This window comes from Lepidochelys kempii, chromosome 1 (genome assembly GCF_965140265.1).
Source record: "Lepidochelys kempii isolate rLepKem1 chromosome 1, rLepKem1.hap2, whole genome shotgun sequence".
NCBI lineage: Eukaryota > Metazoa > Chordata > Testudines > Cheloniidae > Lepidochelys > Lepidochelys kempii.
The window spans coordinates 309,254,135-309,268,690 of NC_133256.1; the positions used below are offsets into that span (position 1 = coordinate 309,254,135).

The window sequence follows — 14,556 nt, forward strand, 5'->3', positions numbered from 1 at the left end:
AGCGGCGGCAGGGCTCCGGCAGTGATTTAAAGGGCCCGGAGCTCTGCTGCAGCGGTGGCCGGAGCCCGGGGCCCTTTAAATCACCCCTGAGCCCCGGGGTTCCCAGCCGCCTCTGCAGCTGATAGCTCTGGGGGTGATTTAAAGGCCCCAGGGCTCCCAGCCGCAGCCGGAGCCCTGGGGCCTTTAAATCTTGATTTAAAGGGCCCAGTCCCGCCTCCTCCTGTTGAGGCCACACCTCTTCCGGTCGAGGCCACACACCCCTGCTCAGGACTCTGGAGTACCGGTAAGTCCTTTAAGTTACTTTCACCCCTGACACAGCCACATACTCCCTGGTATTCCAAGCAGAAATTTATAGGAGGATCCTATTCTGCACTCTGGTATGAACTCACTGGGAGTTGTACTGGAATGTAGGATTCGGCTTGTAATGATATAATGCCTACAACTACCATGTCCAGGAAGCAGACACATCTGTGAACAATAGTGAGGTTACAGAATTAGATTTTCTGATGCAATTGCATTATTCCTGGAAAATCTGCTCTTGGGACAATATTGCATACACAGAAATGGATTTAAAAGGAGAACAATACCTGAACTGGAATTAAAAAATGGCAGCTGTCACTGCTGTTTGGCCTGATGGGCATGGGTGTCTCTCTAATTGTAGTTTTCCAAAGATCACTGTGTATTGAAATATAGGATTTTTAAGCACCTATTTGTCTGACTTGTGATACCTGGATACAAAATATGTATCAGCATGAGGTCCTATAAAAATAATTGCCCCATATATCAGCTCAGTACTGTCCTGTAAGGAAATCTCACAATGGGCTGATCTGAAGCAATTCTGGGAAATAGGCCCAGTGGCAACCTAATGTGAATGATTCTATTCAGGTTCTTGTCCCACATTCATCACTGTGGTCTCTGAACACCTTCCAGAAATGCATGTAGATGGCCTAATATTAGAACTGAATAATAAAATATAATCAATATATGTCATCCTTGCACACACTCCACAGTACATTATTATATTAAAAAGAAAGTAATTCAACCCCCTGAACAAATTCTCAACTCCCTTCTGAAACTGCAATGTACAAAACTTGGACAAAACTATATTTATGATAAATCTAAGGAGGACTGTAAGAATAAGAATATAACTGCTCATTTTTATGGAAATTATTACACAATTAATTAATTATAACAAGAAGAATACTGAATAGCAAGACATGTTATTTCTTATGCTTTCATTGTAAAGAAGTACAGGCTTTGTATTTCAGCAGGTTAGTTCAGCTATCATACAATACAATGACAGGTTTCAGAGTAACAGCCGTGTTAGTCTGTATTCACAAAAAGAAAAGGAGTACTTGTGGCACCTTAGAGACTAACCAATTTATTTGAGCATGAGCTTTCGTGAGCTACAGCTCACTTCATCAGATGCACACCGTGGAAACTGCAGCAGATATTATATACACACAGAGATCATGATTTAGCCTAATGTGAAATGACACATGTTTGCATTCTATTCCAAATGAAAACATTAAAGGACAGCCGCAAGTAACACACTTGTGCAGTACCTGTAAATAGTGAATAGTATAGTTACACTCCACTTATCTCTTTTTAAGATCAAGATAGTTTGATAAACAACAAACAGAGAAGATAATATAGGAACATATCAGTGTGTGCACCTTTAACAAGCTGTTTACAATTGCTTTTTTAGTATCAGGGATAGGTCATTCAGTGGTGCTATATGAACATTACATGCTATTTTAAAGCAGGTAGGCATGGTCAAGGCAGCTTGATTGCTTGATTGGCTGAGTGCTTGATTAGCTCAGCACTTTAAAATCTTCTTTAAAAAGATGTTGCTTCAAGAGCAAGAGCAAGATCAGAAGCTCTTCTATCGTTGCTGTGGGGATAGTTTTTTTTTTTTTTTTTTTTTTGCATTTTTGCTACTGTTTGAAGAAATATGTTTAAAAGATAAAAAAACAATTTTAAAACTCCAAGATGCTTTATACCGATCAGGATAAACTGATGATCTTTCTTTGGGTGTCACAAAATAACTCTACTTAACACTTTACTTTTTCAAAGAGTTACAACCATTAACTAATTATTCCTTATGATACCCTCCCGGTGTATGTTTTGGGAAAGCAAGTGACTGAGTGTGTGTGTGTGTGTGTATTTATAGACAGTAATGAGAGAACTTACTATCCCAGCTGAGATAGAGATATAGATCTGGGCGTCATTATAGATAGTATTTAAAGCTAGCAGAGTGAGGTTTGCCCAAGGAGAGGATATATATAGAGAGAGAAGAGTGGGGCCAAGGACAGGCTCCAGGGGGAACAACAACAGACATCTGGAGAGTCGAAGAGGAGGAGGAGGAGGAGGAGCTACAAGAGGATATGCAGAAGAATTGGTTAGGGAGGTAGGAATAGAACCAGAAGAGATGAGAAAATAGTGAGCTTGGGGAGGAGAGTTTTCAGTATAGTGAAGTGATCAAAATGTCAAAGGCAGCTGACAGACCAAGAAGGGTAAGAATGGAGTTGAGTTATTGATGAAGTGCCCAAGAAATTTAAAAAAAGAAGAAGAGGAAGATGGGGTGATACCTGGATAAGCAAGTGGGGTCAATACAGGCTTTTTGAGAGAATGAGATGAAGGGTGATGAAAAGGGAGGAGTTGAGAAGATCAGGAGACAGAACTGGATTGAAGGACATGCAAATGAGAGGAGGTTGGACACTTTAGAACCAGAGATCATGCTAAAGGAGGAGAAAATGGCAGGCTGTGGGAAATGGGGCAGAGAGAGGGGGATTGTTTTACACCAGCTCACATTGATTTTTTTTTTGGAAGAAGAAGTGAGTCAGATATTGCAGGTTGAGGAGGGCGTTGAAAGCAGAGAATGCACTTGTGTGGAGGAATCATGCAGAACTAGTTTCTGGATTTTCTCAAGAGTCATTCAGGACACACAAGCAGCAGCAGACAAAGAAGATGCAAGGAGTGAGCCAAGCCTGGGCATGTGTGGGATAAATACAGCTGTTTGAGAGAAGTGCAACAATACCTGAGAATGGATGAAAAGATAGAGTTGTGTGTGGAAACTATGGAGTCGATGTAAGAGTGAGGTAGGACAGGGAGGAGTGGATGGAGGGCATCAGGTAAAGTGTTATAGGACATTTTAATGTAGATTGCCAGATGGATTCCTTCCAAGCCCAGAAATAACCAAAAGATGCACTATTTGGTGGCTGCATTATGGTCTGCATGAAGTTATTGATATTTATTATTTTATGACACACACAAGTATGCTAGTTGCTTCACAGAAAAACTTCAAAAGGACAGATCCTTGCCCCCAACACCTTCGAATCCAAATGGAAGACATAACCAGCAAAAAGAAAAACAAGGTGGTTAAAGTGGCCCATTAACACCCCTCCAGTCAGAGGGAGAAAAGAAATGGGGAGGGGGGAAGGTAAAGCAGCTCAGGGGAGTTGTTAGTGGATTATAGATTGTTGTAATAAGCCATAAACAGCCCCCTCCCCAACTGGCGAGGTGTTAATGGGCCACTTCACCATGAATGGTCCCTCGAAATGTACTAACTACAGGTGGTAAACAATTTGTTCCACCTTGTTTTCAGCTGTGACATTCTGTGGCCAGGTCTACATTACAGACTTATATGGGTATAATTATGTCGCTTAGAGCGTGAAAAATCTATACCCCTGAGTGATGTAATTATACTGACCTAACTGCCTACCCCTCTGCGTAGACAGTGCTGTGACGAAAGGAGAGCTTCTACTATCGACATTGCTGCTGCCTCTTAGGGAGGTGGATTAATTATGCCAACAGGAGAGACTTCACTTAAGTGCTACAGTGGTACAGCTGCACCGTGTAGACCTGCCCTGAGTTAGTTTCCCAGATCTGAAGAAGAACACTGTGTAAGCTTGAAAGTTTCTCTCTCACCAACAGAAGTTGGTCCAGTAACAGATATTACCTTACCCACCTTGACTCTCTAATATCCTGGGATTGACATGACTAAAATAACACTGCATGCAGGCAAAAAGGAAGGGGAAGGTGAGAAAGGGGCACAGGTCTTATGTACATGTAGTTATTCCATTTAAGTAACACACTGGTCATGATGGTTCAAGAGGTTTGTTTTCTGTTTTGACTGAAATAAGGTGGTGCTTTCAATTGAATTCCTAGTAGGTGGTTGTCTACATCACATCTGACACCACTGTTTGGAGTTTCAGCAGAGAGGCTAAGGACTGAAAGAACATGGAAACTGAAATACCTTTTCCTCCTGGAGGTATTTCCTCCAGGTTCAGCTGGAAGGTGGGAAGAGTCTGGAGAAGCTTGCTGTACTTGTTTGGGTTTGGTCATCTCATTGGTTATTCACCAAATCACAACCCCTCTCTGCATTCGAATCCACCCTAAAACCCCATTTCTCTGCATTGCTGATAAGCAGCGAGTTAATGTAAACAAAGCACATTTTTACATACTCAAAAGAACCACCAAGATGTGTCCACTCATAACTAATCTCATTTCTCAGTTAACTACAAAATCCCCATCCCCTTAGTCAGTCTCACTCACTGGGCATATCTGAAAGTAGACTGAAGCGCCTCAAATGTCCACCATGTCCTTGAATTTGTTCTGTAAAATTAGTCCATTTTAGTACTAGTTGTCATCTGATGAAGTGAGCTGTAGCTCACGAAAGCTCATGCTCAAATAAATTGGTTAGTCTCTAAGGTGCCACAAGTACTCCTTTTCTTTTTACATTTTCAATACGGTATAAAGAAATAATATTGGTGCCTGTGCTGTACCCATTTTGTAGATAAACACAGATTTCCACTGCTGTCAGTCTACGGCCTTTCCAACTACTAAAGTTCACTTTAAATCTGGAAGAAAATGCAAACACTTAGCCCTGGTCTACATTGCGGGGGGAGGGGGATTGATCTGAGTTACGCAACTTCAGCTATATGAATAACGTAGCTGATGTCGACGTACTTAGATTGACTTACCGTGGTGTCTTCGCCGCCGTGAGTCGACTGCTGTTACTCCCCCGTCGACTCTGCCTGCGCTGGAGTACAGGAGTTGACGGGAGAGCGCTCGGGGGGTCGATTTATCGCATCTAGACTAGACGCGATAAATCGATCCCCGCTGGATCGATCGCTGCCCACCGATCTGGCGGGTGGTGAAGACATACTCTTAATTAAATACAGTACAGTCATTGTTGGTATTTCAGCTGTTTTACTTACTGAGGAAAAAGAGAAAACCATCCAGGGATGAATCCAGGTTCTCTGGTAAACCACAAGAGGGCCATTAAAATGAACAGGACAAGGGTAGTGATTTCTGGGTAGCTGCAGCAAAAGCACAATTTGTTAGTGTCTGGATTTCCTTAAATTTAAATCTGTGCTTGTTTTGAAATGGCCTGGTGTTTTGCCGTCTCTGTTACCTTATTGGCCCAAGCTTTGTATACTCCTCTTTAATCACCTGTGCTGAGGCCTGTTCTCTGGCTGTTTTTTCCTTGCCACATCGGAACATTTCTTTGAAACTGGAATGTAAGTCAACAATAATGGAGTGTTATTCTTACAGGATAGTCACAGATCCCAACCTGTCCAGCTAATTGTACCAATTTACTAGGCTAAGATTTCAGTTCTACCAGCCAGTGCTCATTATCTCCTATTTCATTGTGCATAGTCTGAACTTTACAATACTGATTTGGAGTAACCTGAGCAGATTGGAGTCTACACAAATGCATGGGAGCTTGGCAGAAGCAGTAGCAAAATATACCCCAACACTCAGGCTTGTCATTAAGGGAGAGGAGGCAACCTACATCACTAGGTTCTATAAGGATGCATCGTGGTCTAGTGGCTAAGGCACTGGACTGGGAAATGAAGAGCCCTGGGAACTATTCCTGTAATGTACTGTCCCTTTAAATGTTTGAGCACTCTGCTCTCTGCAGTGGAAAACCTCACTTTTGTGTTAGTTTCAGTTTTGACAGCACAGCAAACAGCTGTCTTTCTATCAGTTCCCTCTGTGTCTGTGACTCTCTCCTTCTCTGCTGGGTCCAGAAATATAACATTGGTCACACAGGATTTATATCCCATGAGCGTCCAGTGCTCCCATTACCTGAACAACAAAGAGAAAGAGTGAGCAGATAATACTGTGAAAGGGGAACAAAGTTCACCTAGAGGCACAGGGTAACAGACTTTTGTTCCTGGGAACTAGTTAGCTACAGAGGGGGAAGTAGGCAATTAGAAGCAGAACAAAGGAGCTGTTCAAACAAGACAGTGAAGTAGAAGCAAGCAGCCATCTTTGTTGACCAGGTGCAAGCAGGCAGGCAAACAGCCTTTAGCCTGCACTACAGCGTCTATAATCAGCAGAGGGAGCCCAAATGCAGCCAAAGGAAGAATTTTGAATTTTGCAGTATAAGAACACAGCCAGCAGAGGGTGATCCAGAGAAGATAGTGTACGATTGGGGGCGGGGGGAAAAGGTAAAGAAAGAATTTCCCCATGGAAGAGAAGTCCAGGAGGTGCGAAGTTCTACAGGAGAGCAGTAAAAAGGCAGCTTTTATGGGCAATATTGGTGAATAATGGGTGATGTACCTCAAACATTCTGAGCAATTTGTAACCTGCAACACCATTCCAGATGGACAAAGAATTTCAACCTTACTGACAGTGACGCCATATGGACTGCTGTGTCTCCAACTATGCCCAGAACTGCCATGTATGCTGCAATTACTGCAGCAATGCAGGAATATTTTTCTTCTATCCCATTGATGATAGCTGAATGATAGTGGTTTCATCAGTGACATCAGGGAAGTGGACAGTCAGTAGCACAGTTTGTTGCCGCTCTCAGGAAGTTGTCAGAGCATTGTCAGTTTGGAGAAACATTAAGTGATGCCCTGCATGACCAGTTAGTTTCTGGGTTACACAATGACCACATTAGAATGAAGTTACTGGCTGTAACAGAGGTTACATTCAGAAAGGCTGTTGATGTAGCAGTTGCAATGGAAACCACAGAGATGGGATTCTCTGTGAAGGGATAAAATCCATATGCTGTTTATGTTACAACCTGCTATATAGACTGTGTCAGCTCTTTTTACAGGCCCCAAATCCAGAGCTTGGTCAAGAAGACAGAGGCCTAGCAAATAGTGAACAATATTAGCTAAGAACAGAAGAAACAAAGGACAACCTTGCTTTTTGCTAAGATAAGCTTGGTCAGCAAGAAGCCAGGTGGAAATTATAATTGGGGGCTTTATCTCAAAGTTGCAAACAGACCAAAGGAATGAAAGGGGCCCTGTTTCTTCTGTAGAAGTGGTGCCTTCCTACACACCAGCCTTGAGTTTATGGAAGAGGTTCAGACATGTCAGTATGAGATATGATATCCTCCCTCTCACAGATGTGCACCTCTCCTCCAAGCCATTGCCAGTGCCTACCTTAGAAACACAAATGAACAACTAAAAGACAATCTTTATTGCTATATATTTTTCATTTGTCCTTTTGCTTTAACTCCTAGGTGTGTACCTGTCGGACAATCAGGGGAGCTACTTCATTCCTATGGATCCCAAATCAGAATTCAACATATATATTTTATACTAACATACTCTATATATTGTTTAAAGGAAAACACCTCTGTACTAATTAAGTGTCATGTGTTAACCTGAAACCATGGGCGAAAACATTATGTAATCTTTGACTATTGGCTACTGTGCTTATCTTGTCTTGCTGTTGGACCTATCCAGGGGTCTGGGATGCCTACCCTGTCATTTCCCTCCGCCCATGGAAAATCCATAGAATGTATTTAATCAATTGTTTGGCAGTGTCTCTGAGCCTAATAAGCAAGGTGACACTCCGCCAGCACTGTGCGTAATAAACCCACATGCTTGATTCTACACGGTGTCCATATTCTGTTCCTTCAGATGGGGGCTCATCCGGGATGCAAGCTTGTGAACTGATTGAGGAACTGAGACTGAAATCCCAAACGAGGTGAGTATGTTTAATTTACCACTTCATTAGGCCAGGGATAGAAGTCTCTTATCCCCTTTCAGACACATCTTGTTCTCACTTTTTAAATTTAAGTGCAAAGGAACCTAGACACGGGTAGTATAAACAGAGGGGTTAATAAAGGTACCAGTTGGGAGGGGAGACATGTGCAAGAGGGTTATGTACTGTTTAAATTAAGGGGTGTGTTACAGAGGACTTGGACAAACCACCAGCAAGCGATTGGCTATGAGTTAAGCCCAGGACTGGCTGGGTACGCGAGCGGTAGGCAGTACAAACTGGTGGTCCCATTTCCTCATTGCACATAACATTGCAAGCCCTAGGGGAGTGCCTCCCCCAACCCTCGGCATGTGATGTACATGCCTTCGAATAGCACAAGTCTCCAATAAGGCCGGCAAGGTACATCCCCATCAAAGCTGTCAGTGTGGAGATTTAGACCACAGTATTCAAAAGGGGAAACATAAATCCCCATTAAGGCTGACATTTGTGGAGATTGAGACCACAGAAATAAGAGGGAAGATGTACATTCCAAACAAGGTCAGCAGCCAGGGTGAGTAAAAGCCCATGGCATCAAAAGGAGAGGCGATAATCAGCCCTCGAGAATATTTGGAGTGTAAACATGTCAAAACCCGACAAACAGCAGCTAAAAAACCAAACTATTCCACTGCCGGACCAAAGGCAGATCTGGTTACTTGGTGGAATAATCAGAAAAGTAACAAAACAGACAAGGCAGTAATAGTGATATTGGATATACTCAACCTAAAAGAAAGAGAAATTGCAACTTTAAAATCTGAGAATCAGGTTGTGAAGGATAAGAGTTTGTGCTTTAAACCATGTAATTGGCAGGAAATTGGAAAGATCCCAGAACAAAAGAACTACATTCACCATGCCTGGGACACACGCCCAGAGCAGAAGGGGGAGAGCCCACTCCCGGCATTTGTCAGCCAAGCCCAACAAGGGCGCCACTGATTAACTCTCTGTGGGAAAACTCAGCAGCACAAGACAAAGGGGAGGAACAGAACCCCCCTCCATACATTATTTCATGTGAAAGGCCAAATTTAAGCCCCCAGAGAGCTAATGAAGGGGCACCACAAGGATTAATTGCCCCAGCAAGTACAGTGTATGGCTCGAATCAAAACACAGCTAAGAAGGTTCAGAAATGTTAAGGTGGAGGGTGAACAAGTAAGGGGACTCAGGACAGAAACTACTGAAATCTACCATCCCTTCACCCCCCCCCCCCCCAGGAAAAACAGGCACTGTTGTCTGATTTACCCAAACTCAAAAGCGATAACAAAAACACTGAGTTCTGGGACAAGCTGGATGGCCTTACTGAAATACACGGCCTCCATAGGAAGGATGTTCACATCCTGGTCAAGTCAAATGCCCCAGGGATGTGTGGGACAACTTAGACGATAAATGGAAGACGGGGCACTGGGCTGAAGATCATAGCCCCAGCCCTGCGGGAGGGGATTGGCTGAAGAACCAGCAGGAATTCCAAACCCAGATGCAGGCACTGTAATAGAATTCAGGAATTCACTGCTGCTCTAGGAGCCCAGACCAGTAACTGGGGGGCTTTGCAATCAGTGGTTCAGCAGAAAGGGGAGTCTGCCATGTCCTATGCTGAAAAGAAATGAAATGCATTTCGAGCTTTTTCAGGTCTTGAGAATTTAACATCCCGAGACCATGATGCTAAATTCTAAAGGAAGGGCTGTCTGCAGACCAACAAGCAGTCCTGGCATTAGGCATCTCAGTGGGAGAGACATACTCAGCAGTAATGAAATGGGCCACAGAAGTAGATAACAGGAAAAAAAGAAAGGTAGCAACAACCATCCCCTCTGAGGAAGTTGCAACAGTTCATGCAGTCAGAACCACCATCTGCTTCACTTGCAATAAGCCTGGACATTTGGCACGTGACCGTAAAGATAAAAAAATCAAAACATGCAGTAATTGTAAAAGGAGCGGCCACCTAAAAGAAAGCTGCTTCCACCCCTCCCCCCCGGGTGGGGGGGGGCGGGTGAGAAAAGTCAGTGGCTGAACAAGCAGAATAAAACTGATACAACTAGCACCCAAGAACAGGAAAAGGATAAACATATGCAGGAGTTGCTCAAATTCCTGGTTAGCAAATAGGTATCAGTGGCCTCTGGGGCTGGAACTGAAGACGACCCCAGTGGGGGGGCCAACCATGCAGTATGTTAATAGACACAGGAGCCTCGGTATTGATAACCAGCCAAGATCTCCCCTTCACCTTGGATCCATATGGATTGAAGTGGCGGGAGGGGGAAGATTAAAAGCAACCCTAAGACAGCCAGTAGAAATAGAATTTGAAGATATGGTCACAGTCAGTCAAATCTGGGTTTGCCCCGAGCAGGGAGACAATTTGCGGCTTAGATCTCCTTAAGGAGCTCAGGGGAGTAATCAACCCCAGAGCTAGCTGCACTGAAAGGGCTGGAGGATCCAAACAGGAGAGATTATCTCAAAATATAGCCATGGTTGCCAGTAGTAAAGCAATAATACCAGAGTGGGGGGGGGGGGAGGGGGGAGTCCAGTAAAAACACTGTGTTCCCTTCACCCTGAAGTGTGGGCAACAAATAAACAAGATTGTGGGCTAGTAAACATGAAGCCTGTAACTGTAAAAGGACCAACTCATAAAGTCCACAGGCAGTACCCAATTATACCAGAAGCCTTAGAGGCAGTTCAAAATATAATCACTAATTTGGAATCTAGAGGGGTAATTAAAAAAACACCTCCACAACTAACTCCCCAATTTGGCCCATCCGGAAGCCAGGCGGGACCTGGAGGTTAACTATAGCCTACACCCACCTCAACCGGGTGACTCCAAAGGCATATCCTATTGTGGCAAGCCCTGCCACCATCCTTAATTTGCTAAAACCAGGACACTCAGTATTCTCAGTCCTGGATATAGCTAATGGATTCTGGAGTATTCTCCTTGCAAAGGAGAGTCAGGAGAAATTTGCAGTGGGAGACCAGCAGTACACTTGGACCCGAGTACCTCCGGGGTTCCATAATTCTCCCTCCATCTTCCACACGGCAATGGCAGAAATAATAGCACAAGTACCCTTGGAGGGGGACACAGTGATCCTGTAGCATGTAGATGACTTGCTAATTGCCAGTTCAAATGAAAAGGACCATTTAAAAACCCTAAACAGACTGGATGAGTGAGGTTGGATTTAAATTAAGCGCGAGGAAAGCTCAGTTACAGCAGCAGCAGCATGTTTTATATCTAGGGCATGACATAGCACAGGGAGTTAGAAAAAAGGCAATTCGAGAGTTAAAAAGACCACGGACAGTTAAGGAAGTCTGGAAGGTATTGGGACTCCTTAATTACTGTAGAAGATATATACTGGAGTACTCAGAGATGGCGGAACTGATTCAAAACCTCACTAGAGGGGGAAAGCCTGAAAATGAGTCAGTAATATGCGGCACAGAACAAGAGAAGGCATTTATAAAGATAAAACAGGCTTTAGCCTCCACCCCCAGCCTGGGCTTACCTGATATGGGAAAGCCGTTCCACCTTTACTGCAGCTGCAGGGAGGCTCAATACTCAGCTGTACTGAGACAGGTGACAAGCAGTCCATACCTATCTACCTTAAGACCCCCTGTATCCCAGGGACTAGGGAGTGTGTAGCAGCTCTGGATTGTTCTACTGTGCGCGGTAAAAGCTTGTGAATCATACACCCTCACGGGGAAATTAGTGCTACATACACACTTACTGATCTCCTTAATACAGGGTGGCTAAGATCTGTAACAGTTGCCCGGAGGAGTCAGTGGGAATCCATATTGTGTTTGCAAAACCCCAACTTCTCTATAGTAAGGGACAAGGGAATAAATGTAGCTGAATACCTGAACATAGAAGGAGAGGTCATAGATCATAGAATATCTGGCTTGGAAGGAAAGGAGTACTTGTGGCACCTTAGAGACTAACCAATTTATTTGAGCATGAGCTTTCGTGAGCTACAGCTCACTTCATCGGATGCATGCCGTGGAAACTGCAGCAGACTTTATATACACACAGAGAATATGAAACAATACCTCCTCCCACCCCACTGTCCTGCTGGTAATAGCTTATCTAAAGTGATTATCAGGTTGGGCCATTTCCAGCACAAATCCAGGTTTTCTCACCCTCCACCCCCCCGCACACAAATTCACTCTCCTGCTGGTGATAGCCCATCCAAAGTGACAACTCTTTACACAATGTGCATGATAATCAAGTTGGGCCATTTCCTGCACAAATCCAGGTTTTCTCACATCCCCCCCCACCCCCCTCCCAAAAACCACACACACAAACTCACTATCCTGCTGGTAATAGCTCATCCAAAGTGACCACTCTCCCTACAATGTGTATGATAATCAAGGTGGGCCATTTCCAGCACAAATCCAGGTTTTCTCACACACACCCCCCACCCCCATACACACACAAACTCACTCTCCTGCTGGTAATAGCTCATCCAAACTGACCACTCTCCAAGTTTAAATCCAAGTTAAACCAGAACATCTGGGGGGGGGGGGGTGGTAGGAAAAAACAAGGGGAAATAGGCTACCTTGCATAATGATCCATAATAATAACCCAGGAACTTATCCTTGCAACAAAGCCCGTTGCCAATTGTGCCCACATATCTATTCAGGGGACACCATCACAGGGCCTAATAACATCAGCCACACTATCAGAGGCTCGTTCACCTGCACATCCACCAATGTGATATATGCCATCATGTGCCAGCAATGCCCCTCTGCCATTTACATTGGTCAAACTGGACAGTCTTTACGTAAAAGAATAAATGGACACAAATCAGATGTCAAGAATTATAACATTCATAAACCAGTCGGAGAACACTTCAATCTCTCTGGTCATGCAATCACAGACATGAAGGTCGCTATCTTAAAACAAAAAAACTTTAAATCCAGACTCCAGCGAGAAACTGCTGAATTGGAATTCATTTGCAAATTGGATACTATTAATTTAGGCTTAAATAGAGACTGGGAGTGGCTAAGTCATTATGCAAGGTAGCCTATTTCCCTTTGTTTTTTCCTACCCCCCCCCCCCCCCAGATGTTCTGGTTTAACTTGGATTTAAACTTGGAGAGTGGTCAGTTTGGATGAGCTATTACCAGCAGGAGAGTGAGTTTGTGTGTGTATGGGGGTGGGGGGGTGTGTGAGAAAACCTGGATTTGTGCTGGAAATGGCCCACCTTGATTATCATGCACATTGTAGGGAGAGTGGTCACTTTGGATGAGCTATTACCAGCAGGATAGTGAGTTTGTGTGTGTGGTTTTTGGGAGGGGGGTGAGGGGGTGAGAGAACCTGGATTTGTGCAGGAAATGGCCCAACTTGATTATCATGCACATTGTGTAAAGAGTTGTCACTTTGGATGGGCTATCACCAGCAGGAGAGTGAATTTGTGTGGGGGGTTGGAGGGTGAGAAAACCTGGATTTGTGCTGGAAATGGCCCAACCTGATGATCACTTTAGATAAGCTATTACCAGCAGGACAGTGGGGTGGGAGGAGGTATTGTTTCATATTCTCTGTGTGTATATAAAGTCTGCTGCAGTTTCCATGGTATGCATCCGATGAAGTGAGCTGTAGCTCACGAAAGCTCATGCTCAAATAAATTGGTTAGTCTCTAAGGTGCCACAAGTACTCCTTTTCTTTTTGCGAATACAGACTAACACGGCTGTTACTCTGAAACCTGGCTTGGAAGGGACCTCAGGAGGTCATCTAGTCCAACCCCCTGCTCAAAGCAGGACCAATCCCCAATTTCTGCCCCAGATCCCTAAATGGCCCCCTCAAGGACTGAACTCACAACCCTGCGTTTAGCAGGCCAATACTCAAACCATTGAGCTATCCCTCCACGAGTGTCTCATAGATAGGGCAGATGAAGTTTTGGGAAAAGTTAAGGAAGGACCATTAGAGAATCCAGATATAGTTTTGTATGTAGATGGATCAAGAAAGTATGAAAATGGAGTGCCACACACCGGATGGGCAGTGGAGCTTGGTGACGGAACAGTGACAGCGTCAGGACAGCTGGATGGATCCAAGTCAGCACAAGAGGCAGAGCTGACAGCTCTCGCTGAAGCTCTGAGAGTGGGGGAGGGCAAAAGGCTCACTGTGTATACAGACAGCAGATATGCATTCGGAGTAGTGCATGATTACATGGATGAGTGGTCACGAAGAGGTTTTATAACAACAACCTGCAAGCCCATCAATAATATGGAGGCAGTTCAAAGACTAGCAGAAGCTGTCAAACTACCATCAGAACTGGCAGTAGTAAAGATAAAAGCACATAAAATCTCAAGTGAGGAACAAAAAGGAAATTACTGGGCAGATAAATGTGCTAAAGAAGTTGCACATGCAAGTCCTATTAAGGTCTGTGCAGCTACAGTACCAGAGGAAGAGTTGAATTTAAAAAAAACTATATGCAACCGTAAGCCCAGAAGAGAAAAGTAAATTGGAAGAACAAGGCTGTGTGTATAAAAATCACCTCTGATATGGGCCGAGGGGGAGGGGGGGGGGCAGGGGGAAGCTGGTAGCCCCAGAGTGCATATAGGCTCTGCTGCTCCGTGCCATCCA

General features: G+C 44.2%; 1 protein-coding gene across 1 annotated transcript in view; it reads right to left on the reverse strand.

The window, feature by feature from the left end:
• SLC13A1 (solute carrier family 13 member 1) overlaps positions 1-14,556 on the reverse strand; it is a 91,715-nt gene that overhangs the window by 10,808 nt on the left and 66,351 nt on the right. The window contains exons 10-11 of the mRNA XM_073341450.1: positions 5,420-5,518; positions 5,223-5,324 (exon numbers count right to left, since the gene is read on the reverse strand). Coding sequence (XP_073197551.1) covers positions 5,223-5,324; positions 5,420-5,518 — 201 coding nt within the window. The remainder of the gene's footprint in view (positions 1-5,222; positions 5,325-5,419; positions 5,519-14,556) is intronic.